At 45.8% G+C, this 20,147-nt stretch overlaps 1 protein-coding gene across 2 annotated transcripts in view; it reads left to right on the plus strand.

Moving 5' to 3' along the window:
• Positions 1 to 415: 415 nt before the first annotated feature.
• Positions 416 to 20,147, plus strand: part of RNF214 (ring finger protein 214) — a 33,906-nt gene continuing 14,174 nt past the window's right edge. The window contains exons 1-6 of one of the 2 annotated variants that reach the window (XM_040977004.1): positions 416 to 467; positions 1,735 to 1,847; positions 4,897 to 5,410; positions 6,111 to 6,170; positions 14,252 to 14,392; positions 18,725 to 18,864. In XM_040977004.1, coding sequence (XP_040832938.1) covers positions 1,738 to 1,847; positions 4,897 to 5,410; positions 6,111 to 6,170; positions 14,252 to 14,392; positions 18,725 to 18,864 — 965 coding nt within the window. In that variant the 5' untranslated portion in view covers positions 416 to 467; positions 1,735 to 1,737. Of the gene's footprint in view, positions 468 to 1,058; positions 1,848 to 4,896; positions 5,411 to 6,110; positions 6,171 to 14,251; positions 14,393 to 18,724; positions 18,865 to 20,147 lie in introns of those variants that run through there. The other variant, XM_040977005.1, reaches the window with a different exon arrangement.

Consider the following 20,147-nt stretch of genomic DNA (forward strand, 5'->3'; position numbering starts at 1 on the left):
CGCCCGGGCCCGCGGGCTCCCGGGGCGCGCTGGGCGGCCGGGCCGGGGAGACGGGGCGGCTCCCGGGACGCTTCTCCCGGCGCCCCGCACACTCCGCCCCTCCGCAGGCGGGCTGCTCTGCCCACGGCGCCCGCGGCAGAGGGCATGTCGGTCCCGACCTTCCCCAAGCACCTCGCGGCCGTCCTCGCCCGGAGGCCACTACGCCCGACCCTCCCCGTCAGCCGGGCCGCCCCGGGAGAGCCGCCCCCCTCGACCCGGCCGCGGTCCTCCGCCGCAGCCGCGCGCCGCCAGGGGGCGCCGTCGGGGGCGGCAGGACGCCGCCGCCGCCGCCTCGCCTCCTCCCGGGGTCCCGGGCCGCGCCCCCTCCGTTCGCGCCGCCGGAAGTGGGAGGTGCGGCGCGCGCGGGCCGGCGCCGGACCCCTCCCCCCCGTGCTCGGCCGCCCCCTCCCCCCGCCCCGGCCGCTCAGGTGCGTCCCGTCCCTGCCCCCCACCCTGCCCCAGCACCCACCGGGGGTCCCGGGGGGCGCGGGCGGCGCGGGAGGAGCGGGAGGTGGTGGGGGGCGGCCTGGGCCCGGGGTGGGGGGCGTGGAGGGTGCTGCGAGCCCCCGCGTCGGGGGTCCTGGCCTAGCAGTGGGGGTGCGCGCGCGCGGGGTCCCCCATTGTCCGCTGTCCGTCCCGCCGAGGATTCCCTCGGACGCAGCGGACCCCTCGGCTCCACTGCCCCCCGGCCAAGCTCCCTCCTGCACCCCCAGCCCCGCTGTGACCAGGAACCTGCGGGTCTGAGCCTTGGCCGGAGCTCGCTCCAGCAACCCCGACCCTGCTCGCTGTTGGGAAGCAGTCATGGCGATTGGGGGTGGAGGGGATCGGTGTTCTGTTTTGTTTTGTTGTTGCAAGCACCTGGTGGAGTGCGGGCAAGAGAGACCCAGCGGGTGTGTGGACTGTGCAGTGTTGACACTGCGCGGTCGCCATGGCTGCCCTGGGCACTCCGCAGTGTTTGGGGGGGGTACACTGTGATGCAGCCAGATTGCAAGTGAGCGAGCTTCACCTTTCTGCCTCCCAAGGGGTTTGTTTTGGTCTGTTTCCCCTAGAAGGTCCTGCAGCGAAAAGGGTGACCTTTTGATTGACAAGCAGGGGAGCACCCAGCCAGGTCACCTGGCCAATGTCGTGCAAATTGTTGTGTAGATACCTGGTAGCTGCATCGCTGTGGTTGCTCAGCGGACTCCCCATCCGCGGGGAGCAGCACCTGGGTTCGGGGAAGAAGACACACGCTGGGGTGGCAGGGTGGCATACTACTTGTTCTCCTACACAAACACCTCCCTTCAAAACAGTTTTGACATGAATAGAGAAGACATTGAACATAGCATCCATGACGTGATTTAAAAACCTGAGGTACTGTTGATCCCCCCCCATCCTTGATAAACGCTGCTTGACAAATGCTGGCAAGATTTTCATGCACTGTCATCTGTTTGGAATAGCTACACTTCTGCCAAGCAGAAGAATGCAAGTCTTGCACAGACGTTGGTGACGTCTGAGGTTGGATGCTCAGTGCACCTCTCGCCTGCAGTGGCTGTTGAGGGGCCTTTTTTACACAAGACCTGAAGGTTTTCTTCTGGAACCCCATGCATTCTCCTTTTCCGTGATGGTTCTATCACCCTATTGTGTGGCGATGCTGAGGTTGGAAAGATAGCCTTTGCTTTCAATCTTGACAGCTGTGCTTTGTTCCCGAATGTGTAGAACATGATGGCCGCCCCCGAGGTAGCTGGTGTTGTGGCCAATGCGCCTGACCCTCCGGAATCTTCTAGCGTGTGTGCATCCAAATCCGATGAAGGTCTCCCAGATGGTCTAAGGTAATTGCAGCTTCTTGAAGATGTGTTTGGGCGAAGGGTGACTGAGGCAGGCTTGCTTTTCCTCTTTGCAGCTGCAATGGACACTCCAACTGGATGAAGCTTTTTTTTTTAATGTTAGGGACTTTATATCCTGTGTTGGCATTGCTGCAGTTCAGCCTGGAACCTGCCACTCGGACATGCTAACTGTTTGATGAATGACTAGTTTAGAACACAGGGGTCAGACATTCTAAATGCAATTGTTTCCCTGGTCCTATGTGGACAACCTGTCCTTTTAACTGTATGTTTGTATATAAATACCTAGAAGACGTGTGGATACATAAGTAATTTATCAGGGAAGATGCGTATGAGTGTGTATGTGTCTAGATGTCTGTTAGTGTAGCCTGTTGTGTAGTATGTTGTTACTCCCATGTAACAACAAGGTAAGAATTGTGATTGAGTTACTGACACATGTGCTTAATACATTGTTACATAGCACACTAAAACCAGTTGGCTATTTAAGGAGTCTTCAGAAAGTTAATGGAAAATGCATATTTCGGAAGAAACTACCTGGATTTCAAAATTTGTTTGTATCAAAATAGATGCTTTTTTTTTAAGATTTATTTTATTTTTATTACAAAGTCAGATATACGGAGAGGAGAAGAGATAGAGAGGAAGATCTTCCGTCCGATGATTCACTCCCCAGGCGGCCGCAACAGCTGGAGCTGTGCCAGTCTGAAGCTGGGAACCAGGAACCTCTTCCGGGTCTCCCGCGTGGGTGCAGGGTCCCAAGGCCAGGCCACAAGCAGGGAGCTGGATGGGAAGTGGAGCTGCTAGGATTAGAACCAGCGCTCATAGGGGATCCTGGCGCATTCAAGGCGAGGACTTTAGCTGCTAGGCCACGCCGGGCCCAACAGATGCTTTTTTTTAAGATGCTTTTTAAAATTTCACTTTCCACAAATGCTTTGTGACATAGATTTCAGAATTAGATAGAGAGGACTCCCATATCTCTAGCTCCGTCTCCCCAGATGTGGTGCACATCTTTAGCTAGGAAACCGAAATCAGGGGCCGAAATTGGGCTGGGCATTGAGTACAGGAAGGGTGGCAGGATCCCAGCTACTCGAGCCATCACCCCTGCCTGCCAGGGTTTGTATTAACAGGAAGTTGGCTGGAGCTGGCTGTCATAGCAGGCACTCTCAAGGGCGACTCATTTTAAATGTTGTGTTCACCTCTCCATAGCCTTTAAAAAATTATTATTGTAAGATTTATTTGTTTATTTCCAATGGTCAGAGCCAGGCGAAAGCTAGGAACCCAAAATTTCACCTGGGTCTCTCCCATGGGTGGCAGGGATCTAAGCTCTTAGATTATCTTCCGTGGCTCCTCCAGGTGTGTTAGCAGGAAGCTGGATCAACAGCGAAGCAGTCAGAAGTTAAACTTGTGCTTACAGGGGATTCTGGTATCAGGCAGTAACTTGTGCCATAGCACTGGCCCCAAGCTTCTGTCTTACTGTCATTCTTCACTTTATAGAGAAGGTCAACCGCATATTACTGCTAATAGTAATTGCATCTAAGGTTTACGGAGTGTTCACTATGTGTTGGGTGCTTTATTTATGTTTTCCTAGTGTAATCCTTACAGCAGTCCTATTAGGTAGGGGATTATTTCTTCTGTCTTGCTAATGAAATAATTCGCCTAGTCTCAGTCAACTAGTAGATGGCAGAGGAGTTAAGCCCAGTTACTGTGTATGCCTGCATTTTTTTTAAAAAAAAAAAGATGTTTATTTTTATGGAAAAGTCAGACTCACAGAAAGAAGGAGAGACAGAGAAAGATCTTCTGTTTACTGGTTCACTCCCGAAAAGTGACTGCAAGGGCTGATCTGGAGCCAGGAGCCAGGAGCCCCTTCCTGGTCTCCCGCATGGATGCAGAATCCCACGGCTTTTGGCCATCTTCGACTGCTTTCCAAGGCCACAACAGCTGGATGGGAAGTGGAGCTTCCCAAGTGCCAAGATATGAACTGACAACCATATGGGATCCTGGCCCATGCACGGTGAGGATTTAGCCTCAAGGCTATTGCCCTGGGCCCATATGCCCTCATTTGTGAAGAAGTTTCTCCCCTCACACTACACCATAGCTAGTTTCCATTAGCAAGTGGTAAGGTTAGAGCATTTATATTTTCATTTTGTGAAATGTTCTCTCAGTTATTTTATTTTGAACAGGTGGGTGCTGTTGAGAAAGGAAAGATGTATTGAGGTGAATCCTCAGGAAGTGTTAGTGTGTGATGGTTAAGGGGATCGGTTGAAAGTATTGGTTAAAGAAAAGGGTGAGAGAGCAAAGAAATTTACCATAGGCTTAATTTCTGGGTGAAGGACTAACAGTTATGAATGTGCATATCATCATAAGGTCCTTTGGCGTGAGTGTGTGACCTTGCGGAGGAAGCCCCTGGTTGGAACATCCGCATCCCTCCCAGGGGTCCTGGCTCCACTCCCAGTCCCAGCTTCCTGCTAATGAGCACCCTTCAGGGCCGCAAGTGAGGGCTCCAGAAGTTGCATTCCTGCCACCCATGTGGAAGTGCTAGATTGTATTGAGATACTTGAAGTGAGCATGCTGTGCTCTGGAAAACTGTTGAGAGCCTAAGTGATTCTGATCAAGGATATGTATGTTTGTATGTGTGTGTATAAACATAAGTTTGAGCAAAAATGTAGTTCATGAAATAGCAAGAGAGGAATCAGTATTTCTAGCTTATTTTCCTTATTGAAGTATGTGTGATTCAGTTAATGCATGTAGTCTAATTAGCATTAGGTTGTTTCATCTGTATTCATCTTGGCCCTCAGCCTGTTTTTAGAACCTCGGTCATTCTTGTTTCGGCATTTACTGTAGACTGTGTTCATTTACTCCAGACTGTCTCCAGAACTCAGATTCTCAACCCCCAAGGCTTACTGCTCACGAATGCGAAGAAATCATTGGGTGGGAATTAAGTCTCCCTGGTTTTGTTTTTCTATTGGTTTGTTGGCAGCTGTATATACCAAATCCTCTGAAAGACTGAGTGATAAGAGAAACTTGTTTATGTTTTTGATAGCCCCAAAGACCCTGCACAGAAGCAGAAGAACTCGCCTCCGTCGAGTGTAAGTAGCCAAACGCTAACCAAGGAGAATAAGAGAAATGTCCATTTGGAACACCCAGAGCCGAATCCCGGTTCATCAGCAGGTGACACGCCAGCAGCGCGCCAGGAAGTTGTAGGAGAAAACTTGATAGCCACAGCCCTTTGTCTTTCTGGCAGTGAGTCTCAGTCTGCTATGAAGGACTTGGCCAGCACAGCAGGCGAGGAGGGGGACACGAGCCTCCAGGAGAGCCTCCGTCCGGTTTCTCGATCTCAGAAGGCAGGGTGCCGTACACAGCAGCCCGCCTCCGAGAACGGCTCTGAAGAGAAGTGCCCACAAGCCTCCATGCCAAAGGAAGGGAGCAGGGACACAGGCTTGGATTTCCGACCTGTGGTGTCTCCAGCAAATGGGGTTGAAGGAGTCAGAGTGGATGAGGATGATGATGATCAGGATAGCCCTTCCCTGAAGCTTTCTCAGAACATTGCGGTACAGGTCAAGTATCAAGTTTCTACTACTACAGTGGAATTTGGGTGGGGGGTTGAGGGTAGGAGATATTCCATCGTAGGCAGTGGAGAACTATGCTGTCTCAAATTTTTTTTTTTTTTTTTTTTGGCTAGCCACCACCATGCTGTTTTCTTTTCACACAATGCCAGTCAATGAGTTTGTTTTGATGTTCAGTTAATCAACCAGTGCCAGTGTCTGTTTTTATGGCCAGTGGGGATTTTGTGACCTACATGTGATCTCTTTCACTGAGGAATTGATGAATGCAGGTCATTGGCATTCATATTTCCCGTCTTTGTCCTTGCAGGAGGAATCCTTGTTAACTCTCTGACCTGCATCTTAAGAAGTACAGTGTATCCTGCCTTCTAGTGACGGGTGTGCTTTGTCATAGGAGGAAGCACGGGCACCCTAGGTTACAGAGGCAAAACCATCATGTCAGAGTTGGCACTGTTTCAGTCAGTCGCTGAGTTTCGTGCAGTGTCTTGCGTGGGGCAGATGATTACTGTCACGTGGATGTTGGTGTCCATTTGCCAGAACTGCCTTGCTCTTCATGCTGGGAAGTCTACAGGGGGAGAGCGCAAAACTGCTTCTCAGTTACTTGTGGCAGATGTCTAGGTGGAAGTCCTAGAATGTCTACCCTTCTTCAGGAGTCTCAGAAAAGCTCTAAATACAGTTGTTTCTTCCTTTACAGACTGACTTTAAAACAGCTGATTCAGAGGTAAACACAGATCAAGATATTGAAAAGAATCTGGTAAGTGTTTTAGCTGTCACTGTTGTTACAGGAAACCTTTCAAACAGATCTGGAGCCGTGTTATCTCAGTTGAAAGAAAATGCAAGATGGTCAGCTAACTTCTACTTCCCAGAGATGGAAAGCTTGCTCCCTCCAGAGCCTACTACTGCAGTTTACAAAATAGCTCTTTTTGTGAATTCTCAATCTGAGATGAAGACAGAACCTCTGTGAATTCTCCCCCTCCTTTTTTTTTTTTAAGTTTTATTTGTTTTAGAAGGAGAGAATCTTCCATGTGCTGATTCACCCTGAGATGGTCTAATATGAAGCCAAGAGCTTCTTCCAGGTCTCCCGTACGGGTGCAGGGGCGCAAGGATTTGGACCATCTTCTGCTGCCTTCCCGTAGCATTAGCAGGGAAAGGGCCCGGCGCGGTGGCGCAAGTGGTTAAAGCATTAGCAGGGATCTGAATTAGAAGTGGAGCAGCTGCAGCTAGGACTTGAACCGTTGCCCACATGGGATGCTGGCACCATAGATGGAGACTTAACCTACTAAATCATAGAACTCTTCCCCTTGCCTGTTTTTCTTCTCTCCCTAAGGATTACTTATTTATTTGAAAGGCAGTATTATAAAGATTTCCCATCTGCTGCTTCACTCCCTAATTGGCTTGATGATTCTGATTGGTCTAGGCTGAAGCCACCAGCCTACAGCTCTCCCTGGGTTTCCCATGTGGGCGGCAAGAACCCAGGCATTTGGGCTATCTTCCAGTGCCTTCCCCAGGAGTACCATCAGGGAGCTGGATTGACGGTAGAGCGTCTGGGACTTGAATGAGTGTTCCCGTGGCATGCCAGCACATGAAAGCAGTAGTTTAATATGTACTGCCACAATACCAACCCCATGTAAATTCTTGATATGGTTCTCTCTAAGGCTTTTAGAAATAAATCTAATTTCTCTTCTTTTTACCATTATGTATATTTGAAGCTTCTTCCTCATGCTGCTTAAATCCAGACCTGTAAAGATAAAACATCCTCACATGTATTTTAGTGCTCTTGCTTTCTAAATGTAATTTTAAGAAAGATTTTATTGGAAAGTCAGATTTACAGAGTGAAGGAGAGACAGAGATCTTCCATCTGCTGGTTTACTCCCCAAGTAGCCACAATGGTCAGTGCTGAGCCAATCTGAAGCCAGGAACCAGGAACTGCTTCTAAGTCTCCCACGTGGGTACACAGGGTCTCAAGAATTTAGGCTATCCTCGGCTGCTTTCCCAGGCTATAAACAGGGAGCTGGAAGAGAAGTGGAGCAGCCAGGATATGAACTGGCACCCATATGGGATCCTGGGTGTATAAGGAGAGGACTTTAGCCACTATGCTACTGTGCTGGACCATTTTTTTAGTCTTTCATCATCCTCTTGTTTTTACCTAGACATGCCTCATTTTAGCAGTGTTTTTTTTTTTTTTAAGATTTATTTATTTATTGGAAAGTCAGATATACAGAGAGGAGAAGAGACAGAGGGGAAGATCTTCCATCCGATGATTCACTCCCCAAGTGAGCACAACGGCCGATGCTATACCGATCCGAAGCTAGGATCCAGGAACCTCCTCCGGGTATTCCACACAGGCGCAGGGTCCTAAAGCTTTCGGCCATCCTCCACTGCTTTCCCAGGCCACAGGCAGGGAGCTGGATGGGAAATGGAGCTGCCGGGATTAGAACTGGCGCCCATATGGGATCCCAGCACGTTCAAGGCAAGGACTTTAGCCGCTAGGCCATGCTGCCGGGCTCAGTAGTGTTTTCTTTTAAAAAGTGGTCCTGAGAACCAATATGTAGCAACCCAGCTAGATTATAGTTAGGTCATAATACTGTGTGTTTCCCGAGTCTTACTGCAGATCTCCTCTAGCCCCCGTGTCTGGAAAATGCTTTTTAGAACATGGTTTTATTTTTAATTGGTACAGTTGTATTCATGAGGTATGTTATGACATTTCTTTTTTGTTGTTGTTGTTTTTATTTGTGAATCAGAGTCACAAAGATAGAGAAAAGTGTTCTGTGCGCTAGTTCATTCCTCCAGTGGCTGCAGTAGCCAGGTCTGAACCAGGCTAAAGCCTGGAGTCTGGAGCTTCTGCCAGGTCTCCCACGTGGGTGCAGAAGTCCGAGCAGTAGTTCCTCTCCTGCCTTCCCAGGCCATCAACAGGGAGCTGGATCAGAATGGAGCAGCCAAGCCTTACAACGGCAAAAGCGTATTGTGACATTTCAGTATGTTTGTGGGTTATCGTGTACCACATACGATATATGGTGATTAGATATGTGACCTGTGTATCACCTGACATTTATCATTTCTTGGAATCTTTTATGATCTGTTTTAAAACCTTCAGTTCATTGTTATCGCTTCTAGCAGTCAAGGCAGAACATCCTATCTGGCTGTACCCCACTAACCATCGCATCATCCACTATTTCTCTATACTCATAACTACCATTCTGTGCTTTTTTTGTCATCCACATAAAAGTGAGAACACGTGATGGTTGTCTTCCTGTGCGTGTCTTGATGTCTTTTAGTTCTGTAGGTGCAGCTGCAGATGGCAGAATTTCATTCTTCCTCATGGCCAAATAGTAATGTGTTGTGACTGCGTAGTTTGTTTCTTTTTCTGGGTGTCTGCTTGTCTGCAGGCCTTAGCTGGTGTGAATAGTGCTGCTGTGAGCACGTGAGTCCACGTGTCTGGCTTACTGACCGTAGCTCCTTTGGGTGTGTGTAGGAGTACTTCACAGAGTTCATGGAAAATGGAATTAAAAATTAAGCACATTAAGAAATAATAATAATAAATACAATTAAGCACATTTTAGTCTAAGAAAATTTTGCAACCATATATGTGAGAGGTTTTCAAAAAGCTCATGAGAAATGAGTATTATTAAAAACTGGCTTGGATTTTTATTTTGCAGCAAAGTAAACATCATTTAATTCCATTTTCCACTGGCTTTCTGAATTACTCTCATATATTTAGGGAGTGCCGTAAGGTTTTTTTTTTTTTTAAGTTTTATTTATTTAAAAGGAAGAGTGATGGAAGGAATGGTAGAGCTCTTCCATTGCATGGTTCACTTACTCAGATACCCATAGCAACCAGAACTGGGCCATGCCAAAACCAGGAGCCAGGAAGCCCATCTGGGTCTCACCATGTGGGGGGCTAGAACCCAGGCTCTTGGTCCATCATCTGCCACCTCCCAAGCACATTATTGGGAAACAGGATCAGAGGCAGAGTAGTTGAAACTAGGACTCCCACGTGAGTGCGGTTGTCCAGGTATCCTAGTTGGCAGGTTGGCCCACTACGTCACAATACCTGGTCCGTTTTATAGGTTTTATGTATTTATTTATCTTTAAAGGATTTTTGGGGGGTAAGGTTTATTTATTTTTATTTGAAAGGCAGTTTTTCAGAGAGAAGGAGATAGAGAAAGAGCTTCCATTTGCTGGTTCACTCCCCAAGTGGCCCCAATGGCAAAGCTGAGCCAATGTGAAGATAGAAACTTCTTCTGGGTCTCCCATGTAAGATCAACTGGTTAATTCTTCCCTCACAAGCACAGGGATCCAATATGGGTGCTTGTTCATGCCCAGCCGCTCCACTTCCCTCCAGCTCCCTGCTTGTGGCCTGGGAAAGTAGTAGAGGATGGCCTAAAGTTTGGGACCCTGCACCTGCATGGGAGACCTGGAAGAGGCTCCTGGTTCCTGGCTTTAGATTGGCTTCACTCTGGCCATTGTGACCACTTCGGGAATTTTTTTTTAAGATTTATTTATTTTTATTGGAAAGGCAGATGTACAGAGAGGAGGAGAGACAGAGAGGAAGATCTTGCGTCCGATGATTCACTCCCCAAGCGGCTGCAACGGCTGGAGCTGAGCCAATCCAAAACCAGGAGTCAAAAGCCTCTTCTGTGTCTCCCACATGGGTGCAGGGTCCCAAAGCTTTGGGCCGTCCTTGACTGCTTTCCTAGGCCACAGGCAGGGAGCTGGATGGGAAGCAGGGCTGCCGGGATTAGAACCGGCACCCATATGGGATCCTGGCACGTTTTAGGCAAGGACTTTAGCTGCTAGGCTCCCACACCGGGCTCCCTTGTTTTCTTTTTAAAAGATATATGTATATATATGTGTAAAAGTTATACTGATATCTATCTCTGTCTAGCTATATATATATTTTAAATTGTGAAGGCAAAGTTGTAGAGAGGGAAATCTTCCATTTGCTGGTTGGTTGCAACAGCCAGAGTTGGGCCATTCCAAAACCAGAAGCCAGCAGCTTCTTCCAGGTCTCATGCATGGGTGCAGGGTCCAAAGGATTTATTTATTTGAAAGACAGATGTTACAGAGAAAGGGAGAGACAGAGAGGTATTACGTCTGCTGGTTCACTTGTTAAATGAGAACAGCATCTGGGACTGGGCCAGGTTGGAGACAGTAGCCAGGAACTCCATCTGGATCTCCCACGCATGTGGCGGAGGCCAAAGTACTTGAACTGTATTCTGTTGTTTCTCAGGAACATTAGCCAAGAGCTGGATCAGAAATGGAACAGCAGGGGTTGGACATTGATTGCTATAGTGTGTGTTGCTGGTGTTACATGCTACTGCTTAACATGCTGTGCCACAATACTGGCACATTGTGGGTTTTAGTTTTAAGTTTACTTCTTGCTGTATACTTGCTTCTTAGTCCTGCTCTTCTGTATCCCATAGGTTTTGGTATGCTGAGTTTTCATTTATATATTTTTTTAAGAAATAGTTTTACTCCCTTCGTTGTCAGAGAAGGTGCATGCTAGTATTTCAGTTCTTCACTGTTTGTTGAGACTCGTTTTGTGGCCTGACATATGGTCTCCTGGTAGTGTTCCATGTGCTGAAAGAAGAATGTGCGTCCTACAGCTGTCGGGTGTTCTGTCCATGTGTGTTAAGTCCATTTGCTCTGTAGTAAAATTTCCCTTGGATGTTCCTTTGTTGGTTTTTCTGTCTGGCTGTTCCATCCCTTCATGACAGTGTGCTGTTGAGGCTCCTGATAATTGGTGTATTAGAGTCTGTCTCTTTATAGGTGATGTGTGCTTCACACATTTGAGTAATCCAGTGTTTACACATAGGTGTTTGCACTTGTAATTTTCCTTTGTTGAATTGATACATTTATCATTATTAGGTGATATTTGTCTCTTTTTCCGTGTGTGTGTATTTGTGTGTTTAAGAGGAATGCTAGTGCTGGGAGAAATACCCAGGATCGGGAAGAAACCTTTGGGATAAGATGTGTTCATTGAGGGAGGAACATTGCTTCTGACATATAAGAAATTGGATATTTGGTACAAGTTGAGGAAAGGGAGGGCCAGATGTAAAGAAATAAGCTACTGTAATACTTTCAGCAAATGAAATCAATACACATTTAAGTTAAAAATTTTGCTTATTTTTATTTGAAAGGCAGATTTACAGAAAAAGACTTCTTCTATCCATTGGCTCATTCCCCAAATGGCTGCAATGGCTGAAGCTGAGGCTGTCTGAAGCCAGGATCATGGAGCTTCTTCTTGGTCTCCCAAATGGGTACAGGGGTCAAAGGACTTAGGCCATCTTCTGCTGCTTTCCTAGGCGTATTAGCAGGGTGCTAGATCAGAAGTGGAACAACTGAGGCTTGCACAGGTGCCCGTATGAGATGCCAGCAACACAGGCAGGGGCTTAAACTATTACCCTGTGGTACCAGCCCCACAATGAAAGGTTTTAACTAGAGAACTATAACTGAGTCAAGTAGAAAGGTCTTAAGAGAGAGGTAGAGAAGGACTGGGTGGAAATCAGGGTATAGAAGAACCTCAGGGAGGCGAGAAGTCATCTTTCTGTAAGGGCTTACTTTAAGCACTTTACATTGTCTTTATTTTGTCCTCACAATGGTAAACGGGTTTAGGTGAATATATGACAATTGAAGGAATACATCCTTTTGATAAAAAGTGGAAAACCAGTAAGTTGTTGGCCCCAAAAAGGGCCCCAGGGTTGTGTTTTGTTGGACTGTATTCTTTTGGGTAGTGCTGGTGTGCAGGTATGTTTTAATTTTATTTATTTATTTTTAAGATTTATTTATTTTTATTGGAAAGACAGATGTACAGGGAGGAGAGACAGAGAGGAAGATCCTCTGTCTGATGATTCACTCCCCAAGTGGCCGCAATGGCCAGTGCTGCGCCGATCTGAAGCCAGGAGCCAGGAACGTCTTCCAGGTCTCCCACGTGGGTGCAGGATCCCAAGGCTTTGGGCCATCCTCGACTGCTTTCCCAGGCCGCAGCCAGGGAGCTGGATGGGAAGTGGAGCTGCCGGACTAGAACCAACGCCCATATGGGATCCTGGCATGCCCAAGGCAAGGACCTTAACCACAACGCTACTGCACTAGGCTTTATTTTAGTTTAGTTTAGTTTAGTTTAGTTTTTGACAAGCAGAGTTACAGAGAAAGGGAGAAGTGAGACCTTCTACCCTCTTGTTTCCTCTAAACATTCCTGTTCAGAGTCAGGAACCAAGAGCTCTACCCAGGTCTTCCACTTGGATAGCAGGGAGCATCCAAGCCCTTGGGTCATCACCTGCTGTATTCCCATGCACATTTTAGCAGGGAGCTGGATTGAAGGTGGAGCAGCCAGGACTTTATTGGTGCTCTGCTGTCCCATGCCTGCATCACCAGCAGTGGCTTAGACTGCTGTGACACAAAGATGCCACACTGCTTTTCTTGGTTTACTGCTATGGGGGAGGCAGGGCTGACAGGACCCTCAGAAGCCTCAGAAGTCTAATCCCTAGATTACATGAGGATTTACCAGTTGTTCCTTTGGAATGCAGGATTCTATAGACTTCAGGATTGTGTTTTGGATGCATTTGATTGGATCATTGTTCTTTGTTTTTGTGCTTTGTTTTTTTTCTCTATTCTGATGATGATAAAATACCTCCTCCTTCATAACTCCTAGAGCAAAGGTTGACCAAAATTTTTTTTAAAGATTTATTTATTTTATATTTGAAAGTCAGATATACAAAGAAGAGGAGAGACAGGGAGGAAGATCTTCCGTCCAATGATTCAGTCCCCAAGTGGCCGCAATGGCTAGAGCTGAGTCAATCCGAAGCCCGGAGCCAGGAGCTTCTTCTAGGTCTCCCATGTGGGTGCAGGGTCCCGAGGCTTTGGGTCATTTTCGGCTGCTTTCCCAGGTCACAAGCAGGGAGCTGGATGGGAAGCAGGGTACCGGAATTAGAACTAGCGCCCATATGGGATCCTTGGCGTGCAAGGTGAGGATTTTTACTACTACACTATCGCGCTGGGCCCAACAAACATTTTTAATAGAGAGTCAGATGGTACATATTCTAGGATCTCTGGCTTATTTGGCCTCTGTTATAGTTATTCCACTCTACCACATAGTGTGAAAGTAACTGATTAACTAATAGGTGTGGTCTTATTGTAGTAAAAGTTCAATGTACACAACAGGAGATGCCCAGATTTGGCTCACACCATAAGTTGTCAGCATAGCCTTTGGGTAATGTTGTTTAATAATACTTTCTGGAACTTTGGAAATACCTGTGCTGTTTAGTATGCTAACCACTGTTAGTCACATGTGGCTTTTGAGTACTTAAGATGTAGCTAGGCAGTAAGAGCCTAGGTTTTTCTGTTTCGTCATATTTTAATCTAAAATTATATAACTTCATATTCTGGTAGCTGTGGTCTTGGACAATTCAACTAGAGATTTGCACAATGCACTTAGCAGACCTTTCCGTTCTCTCTTTCCACCCGCCCTCTTAAGGATGTATCTGTTTATTTGAAAGGCCAAGTGAAGCAGAATGAGTGAGATCTTCTGTTTGCTTATTTACTCCCCAGCTTCTCTCAGCAGCTGGGACTGGACTAGGCCAAAGCCAGAAGCCCGGGAGTCTGGCTCTCCCATGTGAGTGGCAGGGACTCAAGCACTTGGGCTGTTATCTTCTGCCTTCCAGCCTCAATGTCAGGAAACTGCATGGAAAGTGGAGAAACTGGGACTTGAACTATCATTTCCTTGTGGGATGCTGGAATCAAAAGCCATGGTTCAACTCTTTACCCAAACACTGAACCTTGGAGAATATTTCTTGTGGTTACATTGGCACTTAACTTTTCTTGTGTTGTTCCCAATAGGATAAAATGATGACAGAGAGGACGCTCTTGAAGGAGCGTTATCAGGAGGTCCTGGACAAACAGAGGCAAGTGGAGAATCAGCTCCAAGTGCAATTGAAGCAGCTTCAGCAGAGGAGAGAGGAAGAAATGAAGAATCATCAGGTATTTTGCTTATGGTGAAATTGTCAGGGGTAGTAGGCATTTGCTATAATAGTTCAGATGCTGCTTGTTACGCCTTTATCCCATAGTGGAGGTCCTGGCTTCGGGTTCTGTCTCCTCTTGATTCCAGCTTCCTGTTAGTGTATACCCTGAGAAGCAGCAGATGGTGACTTGGGTCCCTGGCACCTGTATTGGAGACCTGGATTGGCATCTGGCTCTTGGCTTTAGTCTGGATTAGTTGTGGCTATTGCAGGCTTGTGGGGAGTAAACCAGCAGGTGGAAGACCTCTCTGTCTCTGCCTGCTTTCAGATGGATGGATGGTTGGATGGATGGATGGATAGTGTGGGGGGAATATATGTTATAAATCTGATGGATAATTATGTCAACAAAGCATATAATTAATCCATTTATTAAATAAATAGTTCTTTTCTCTCCGAACTGTAATAGGGGTAAGAGTTCAGACAAGGTACTTTGCTCTTTATCGTAAATCCTGTGATGATCATCTGGGTCTCTCACATGGGACTCAATCACTTAAGCCATCAACCTGCTACTTTCTAGGGTGTATATTGGCAAGAATCTGCAATCTTGAGCAGGCTGGAAATCAATCCAAGGTATTCAGTCAAGGTGGAATTTGGGTATTCAATGTGATATCTTAACTGCCATGCTTAATGCCCACTCTTGCCTTATCTATGTTAGAAGTATAGTTCCAAGCAAGTTAAAAATTAGAAACTTTAGTTTAGATTATTTAGGAGAATATTTATAGAGCCTCAGATTATGGGAGATTAAATAAAGCAGAAAACCAATAAGCAAGCAAAAGTGATTAGTCTGATTATGTGTGATTAAAATTTTTCAGTAAAGTAGATGAAGTATGGCCAAAAAATTGTTAGATTGAGAGAAAATATTTGTAGCATATCTAATAAAAGATTTAATGTTTATGATATCATGAAGACTCCTACAAATTCATGATAATGTCACTATATAGAAATACCAGGAATGGTTTTGAAATTATGATAAATTTAGTGATTAAAAGCAATGCAAAATCATTATTTGACCAACAATGTAACCCAATGTGCATGTCAGTGGGCTAAAATCAAGCCATTATGTTATAGGGATTCTGTGATAGAACATGCTTCCTTGCCTTTCTGGCCTCAAGAGTAGGGAAGGGCAGTGTCTGACTCGAGGGAGAGAGAAGGCCCACAAAATCAGGTGCACTGGCCCTGCCAAGGCAAGTGCAGGCAGGGACTCCAAATTCAGTACATCAACAGAGGCTATTCTTTTCTAATATCTGTTTGTTTATCTTAAAGGCAGAGTTAAAAAGAGAGAGTGCTTCCATCCACTGGCTTAGTCCTCATATGGCTTTAGAATGTGGGACTGGACCAGGCCAAAGCCAGGAGCCATGAAGTCCATGCTGTGTGGATGGCAGGGCCATTTTGCACTTCTGTTTACTAGCTTACTTCCCAAATACTGGTTCATGTCCTGGTTGTTCCACTTCCCATCCAGCTCCCTGCTTCTGTCCTGGGAAAGCAATAGAGGATGGCCCAAGATTTTGGGACTCTGCACCTGCGTGGGAGACCAGGAAGAGACTCCTGGCTTCTGGCTTTGGATTGGCTCAGCTCCACTTGGGGAGTAAACCAGCAGATGGAAGGTCTTTCTTTCTATCTCCTTCTCTCTGTAAATCTGCCTTTCCAATAAGAATTAAAAAAGAAAAAGAAAGAAAAGCTTGGCCCAACTCAAGGTCATCACACACACACACACACACACACACAGTATAGACTTACAGAATGTTTATTGCAGAATTGGCTGTTGTGGCTCTCTGGGGAGTGATAGAGTGGATGGAAGAGTTTTCTCTCTCTGTTTCCCTTTTTCTCTTTGTAATTATTTCAAAAGTAAAATAAGTGAATCTTTAAAAAATTAAAATAGATTAGAAATGTGATTATAAAAACTTTGGAGTAAACTTGTTGGAACCTTGACAAAGATTGATTGGATTAATTAGATCTGTTCATGTGGTGTCATATGAAGTAAAGCTGGGCCTCAATGCAGGCCCTCTAGGATGGGAGGTGGGCATTACAAGTGGCATTCTAACCGCTGTGCCAGATGCCTGCTTTACACAGCTGTTGTTGAGCATCTGTATTGACCAAGTATGTTCATGCCAGTGGGAAAAAGCAGGATGCAGATTAGCATATTTAAATGATTTAATAAGAAATTGTTGCATTTGTATAAGTATAAAGGTTGCTTTAAAAGTTAATGGAAATAAGAAAATTATAAGACAAGTTTACCTTGGTACAAAATTTGAAACCTATACTTCATTTTTTCATGATACACGTTTTCAGGGTTCAGTGTTGTGGCTTATAGGGTTAAGATGCTGCCTGACGCACGACTGACATTATATATGGGTGCCAGTTCAAGTACCAGCTGCTCTGCTTTCTGTCTAGGTGGCTCCCTGCTAACATGCTTGGGAAAACAGCAGAAAATGACCCGAGTCCTTGGGTCTCTGCCACTCACATGAAAGACCCAGATGGAATCCTAGGCTCTTGGTTTTTTCTGGCCAACTGCAGCAGCTATGATATTTTGAGGGGTGGACCCTGGACGATCTCTGACAGCTCTTCAAATAAGTTTTTAAAAGCTCTTTAAAAATATATACTTCGCTTAAACTTTCTGAAACTTGCATTGTGTGTATTTTTACATAAGAATAGAGAAAGATGGGCCCGGCACAGTAGCTCAGCAACTAAAGTCCTCACCTTGAACGCGCTGGGATCCCATATGGACGCCGGTTCTAATCCTTGCAGCCCCGCTTCCCAACCAGCTCCCTGCTTGTGTCCTGGGAAAGCAGTCAAGGACAACCCAAAGCCTTTGGATTCTGCAACCACGTTGAAGACCTGGAGGAGGCTGAGGCTCCTGGCATTGGATTCGCTCTGTTCCGGCCATTGCTGTCACTTGGGGAGTGAATCATTGGACAGAAGCTCTTCCTCTCTGTCTCTCCTCCTCTCTGTATATCTGACTTTACAATAAAAGTAAATAAATCTTTTTTTAAAAAAAGAAAGATATGAAAGCATTGCACAATGCATTTACCTTATTGATTTCTGTATGAATATAAGTTTTCTGAAACCAAGGGTAGCTGTTAACTTTATAAATGTCATGTTATTTAACTTAAAATTTTTTAAAGGGAGCTGGACGGGAAGTGGGGCCCCTGGGGTTAGTACCGGAGCCCATATGGGATCCTGGCACATTCAAGGCGAAGACTTTAGCCACTAGGCTACCACACAGGGCCCTTAACTTAAATTTTTAATGGTTTTTCGTTAAGAGTAAGGTTTATGAAGAGATAAGTAGAAACAGAGAAAGGACTGTCAGCTGCAGTAGCCAGTGCTGGAACAATCCAGTGCCAGAAGCTAGGAACAACTTCTGGGTCTCTCATGTGGGTGGAAGGTTCGCAGACACCTGAGCAATCTTCCATTAATTTCCCAGGCTGTTAGCAGGAAGCCAGATCAAAATGGAGCAGCAAGGAACAAACAGGCACCTACACAGGACACTGGCATTCCAGTGGCACCTTTACTTGCTGTGCCACACACAGGCCCTAATCTTTTTTGAGAAAGTGTTTATTTAGTTTTTTAGTTTACTTGAAAGACAGGCAGGGGTCTGCTATGTGTTTGTTCACTCTCCCAGTGCCTGCATGGCCTGGGGCTTAGTCCAGCAATAATCAATAGCTGGGAATCAACCCAGGTCTCTCATGAGGGCGGCAGGAATCTGACCGCATGAACCATCGCCACTGCCTGCCAGGGTAGATAGTCGCAGGAAGCTGGAACTGGGAGCAGAGACAGGACTCAGACCCAGCCAGTCTTCTATGGGATGCAAGCAGCCCAACTGTCAGCTTATGTTTGACTCATTTTGCATGTGTGTGTATGTATTTGTTGTTACTGTGAAGTTGTAACAAAGGAAAACCTATTACACACAGTGTAGCAGAGCTGTAAGAAAACAAGACCATATTTGTTGACTGCAACAGATTCCCACCTGGTACAGGACTGCTTTTCTCAGCATTCTTGACAGGTGTTCAGTCATGCTTTATTTCGACACCTGTAATGGAGTGCTTACTGCTTCAAAAGGTGGCATGTTTCCATTTTTGGATAGTTGTGATAGAAATTCTCTCTCCTATGGAAATCTGTGTTACTATAGCTTTCTCCCATAAGTCTCTGCCCTGGCTTTTGGAGCTGCTCATAGGTTCATGCAGTTGAGTTGAGTTTACTGAAGTCAGGATGTGCATTTGTGATGACTGAGAGTAATCTGCAGATCGGAAGAATTAACTTGTCTCCTTCTTTGTGACTACAATTGTGTGGGATCCAGGAGATACTAAAGGCTATTCAGGATGTGACAATAAAGCGAGAAGAAACAAAGAAGAAGATAGAGAAGGAAAAGAAGGAGTTTTTGCAGAAGGAGCAGGATCTGAAGGCTGAAATTGAGAAGCTTTGTGAGAAGGGCAGAAGGTAAATGATGCAAAGAATAAAACCGCTGTGTGTGTGTACATAAACATAAGGTACCAGTCCAATTTGTGCTTCAAATTTCTTTTCTTGTTGGTCTAATTTTTTATTTGAAGAACAAATCCACAAGTGAACATTCTCTAATGATTTTAGCTTTCCCGGTATTTGTTAGACTTAGTGGAATGATTTCAGATTCATTGGTACTTTGAAATAATGGCAGTGAACTCTGGAGTCCCAAGAATGATCTAGATTTCTATATGCATTTAATACCTGTTTTAATTGCTTTGAAGCTTAATTTTTATATTCAAACCTTGAGAGCATTCTGAATGATATTCGTGTTATTGAGCACCAGAAGTAAAGTTCAGGCAGTTGTAACGATGTTATAGCTGCTCTAACAAGAGCAAGTAGGAATGGAAGTTAGTCAGTCTCAGTTTTCCTATTTTTTCCCCCAAGGTTGATTTATTTTTACCCGAAATGCAGAGTTATAAAGAAAGGATGGAGAGACAGAAAGTGTTTTGGGGAGTGTTTGCTGATTCACCTCCAAAAGGCCGTGATGGCTAGCTAGAATTGCGCAGGTCCAAAGCTGGGCCCTGGAACAACTTCTGAGCCTTCCCTGTGAATACTGGGGCCCGAGGACTTGAGCCAGCATCTCCTACTTTCCCAAGCCATTAGCCTGGTCTGTGTGGGCGAAGATGAGACATGACATGGTCAGGTAGCAGCCCAGCAGCAGGTATCTTAAGGAGCAGAAGTGAAGGAAATGAGCCTGTCATTTTGCTCAAGGCCTGCTGAAGTATGTTCTTTGGGTGTGCACCCTTTACTCTGTGTTTCTGAATATCTTCTTATCCGTCTGATTAGCTACCATTACTGGTTGACACTAGCAGTTTCACCATGCTTTTTAGCGTCTTCAGTATCCAACTTGTTTTATGTGAATGGTGAAGAGACAGACATAGACACACTGACACACATTCTCTCTCTCCCCTTCCCCTCCGAAACAGAAATCATCATCATTTAGTTCACTTCCCAAATACCTACAGCAGCTAAAGCTGGCATCCAGGGACTAAGTGTAGGTTTCCAGTGTGGGTGGCAAGGACAGAGTCACGTTAGCCATAACCATCACTTCTGCTTTCCAGAGTTTGCATTAGCGGGAATCCAGAATCAGGAAATGGAGCTAGGTGTCAAATCCTGGCCCTCTGGTGTGTAATGTGAATGTCTTAACTGCTAGACTGAATGTTACCCTCTGAGTTTTGAAAAAAATCTACATGACAAGCATTACAAATGTTTTCTGTCAT

The sequence above is a fragment of the Ochotona curzoniae genome, unplaced genomic scaffold (genome assembly GCF_017591425.1).
Source record: "Ochotona curzoniae isolate NIBS_2020 unplaced genomic scaffold, NIBS_Ocur_1.0 contig_2723, whole genome shotgun sequence".
NCBI lineage: Eukaryota > Metazoa > Chordata > Mammalia > Lagomorpha > Ochotonidae > Ochotona > Ochotona curzoniae.